This window comes from Chinchilla lanigera, unplaced genomic scaffold (genome assembly GCF_000276665.1).
Source record: "Chinchilla lanigera isolate Chin_1 unplaced genomic scaffold, ChiLan1.0 scaffold00011, whole genome shotgun sequence".
NCBI lineage: Eukaryota > Metazoa > Chordata > Mammalia > Rodentia > Chinchillidae > Chinchilla > Chinchilla lanigera.
Window position 1 is genome coordinate 25594598 of NW_004955412.1, and position 1492 is coordinate 25596089.

General features: G+C 45.3%; 1 protein-coding gene across 1 annotated transcript; it reads left to right on the forward strand.

Moving 5' to 3' along the window:
- Nucleotides 1–264: 264 nt before the first annotated feature.
- On the forward strand, nucleotides 265–1194 carry LOC102010238 (olfactory receptor 151). Its single transcript, XM_005378427.2, has one exon. It carries the CDS (start codon nucleotides 265–267, stop codon nucleotides 1192–1194), a length of 930 nt encoding a protein of 309 aa, XP_005378484.1.
- The last annotated feature ends 298 nt before the right edge of the window (nucleotides 1195–1492 follow it).

A 1492-nucleotide genomic window follows, 5' to 3' on the forward strand; every position in this document is an offset into this window, starting at 1 on the left:
AGAGCAACAGAATGAGAACCAAACCTGTAGGATATTGATCAAACAAAAAATTAATAAGCAATACAGACTCTCATCTTCAAGAACAAAACATTCATGGGTTGGTCCACCACTCAGTGAAAAGCAGGAAATGGAGGAGCACATATCAGCCATGACCAGGATGCCTCAGCAGCCCCAAATACAGAAAAACACCTGCGCAAGCAGTGCAATGGCGTCATCTCACAGGGTCCTTCTCTCTCATTCCCATAGGACTCCCACCCAGACAGAATGGCTAAAGAAAATCACTCGACAGTGACAGAGTTCATTCTTGGAGGATTAACTAACAGACCAGAGCTCCAGATGCCCCTCTTCCTCCTCTTCCTGGGGATCTACATGGTCACCATGGTGGGGAACCTGGGCATGATCACCCTGATATGTCTCAACCGGCAGCTTCACACACCCATGTACTACTTCCTCAGCAACCTGTCACTAGTGGACCTCTCTTACTCTTCTGTCACCACCCCTAAAATGCTGGTCAACTTTGTGTCCCAGAAGAATGTCATCTCCTATGCAGGATGCATGTCTCAGCTCTACTTCTTCCTTGTTTTTGTCATTGCTGAGTGTTACATGCTCACAGTGATGGCCTATGACAGATATGTGGCCATCTGCCACCCTTTGCTTTACAACATCATCATGTCTCACACACTCTGCTCACTCTTGGTAGCTCTGGTCTACACTATGGGGTTTATTGGTTCCACAACAGAGACTGGCCTCATGTTAAAACTGAGCTATTGTGAGCACCTCATCAGCCACTACTTCTGTGACATCCTCCCGCTCATGAAGCTCTCCTGCTCTAGCACCTATGATGTGGAGATGACAGTCTTCTTCTTAGCTGGATTCAACATAGTAGTCACCAGCTTAATGGTTCTTATCTCCTACGCCTTTATCCTCTCCAGCATCCTCCGCATCAGCTCTACCGAGGGCAGGTCCAAAGCCTTCAACACCTGCAGCTCCCATCTTGCAGCTGTGGGGCTGTTCTATGGATCTACTGCATTCATGTACTTAAAGCCCTCCACAGCCAGTTCCCTGGCCCAGGAGAACGTGGCTTCTGTGTTCTACACCACGGTGATCCCCATGCTCAACCCCTTGATCTACAGCCTGAGGAACAAGGAAGTAAAGACAGCCCTGCAGAAAACACTGAATAGAAAGCTCTACTAATGTAAATGTTATTGTTCTTTCTCATTGTAAAAATAGGTTGCTGTAAATGCAAGAAAAGTCCCTTCTACCTACTCACCCAGCCTTGGATTTGAAACAGTCACTTCTGAGCATGCTGGGTGCATGCCCTTGTCTTCTTGCATTTTCCTTACCTCTCCTCCTGCATTCACTAAAAATTAGCCAAGTTCAGGGTCATTTTTCCTTTATTTTGTCCTGCATTTTGAGTTCCTGTATAAACATTTATCTCCTTTGATCTAAGTTAACAAAAATTAAATTTTAGCAGTTTTTTTTTTTTTTTTTT

Coding starts and splice junctions, on each gene's coding strand:
- LOC102010238 (XM_005378427.2), top strand. CDS start 265: ATGGCTAAAGAAAATCACTCGACAGTGACAGAGTTCATTCTTGGAGGA.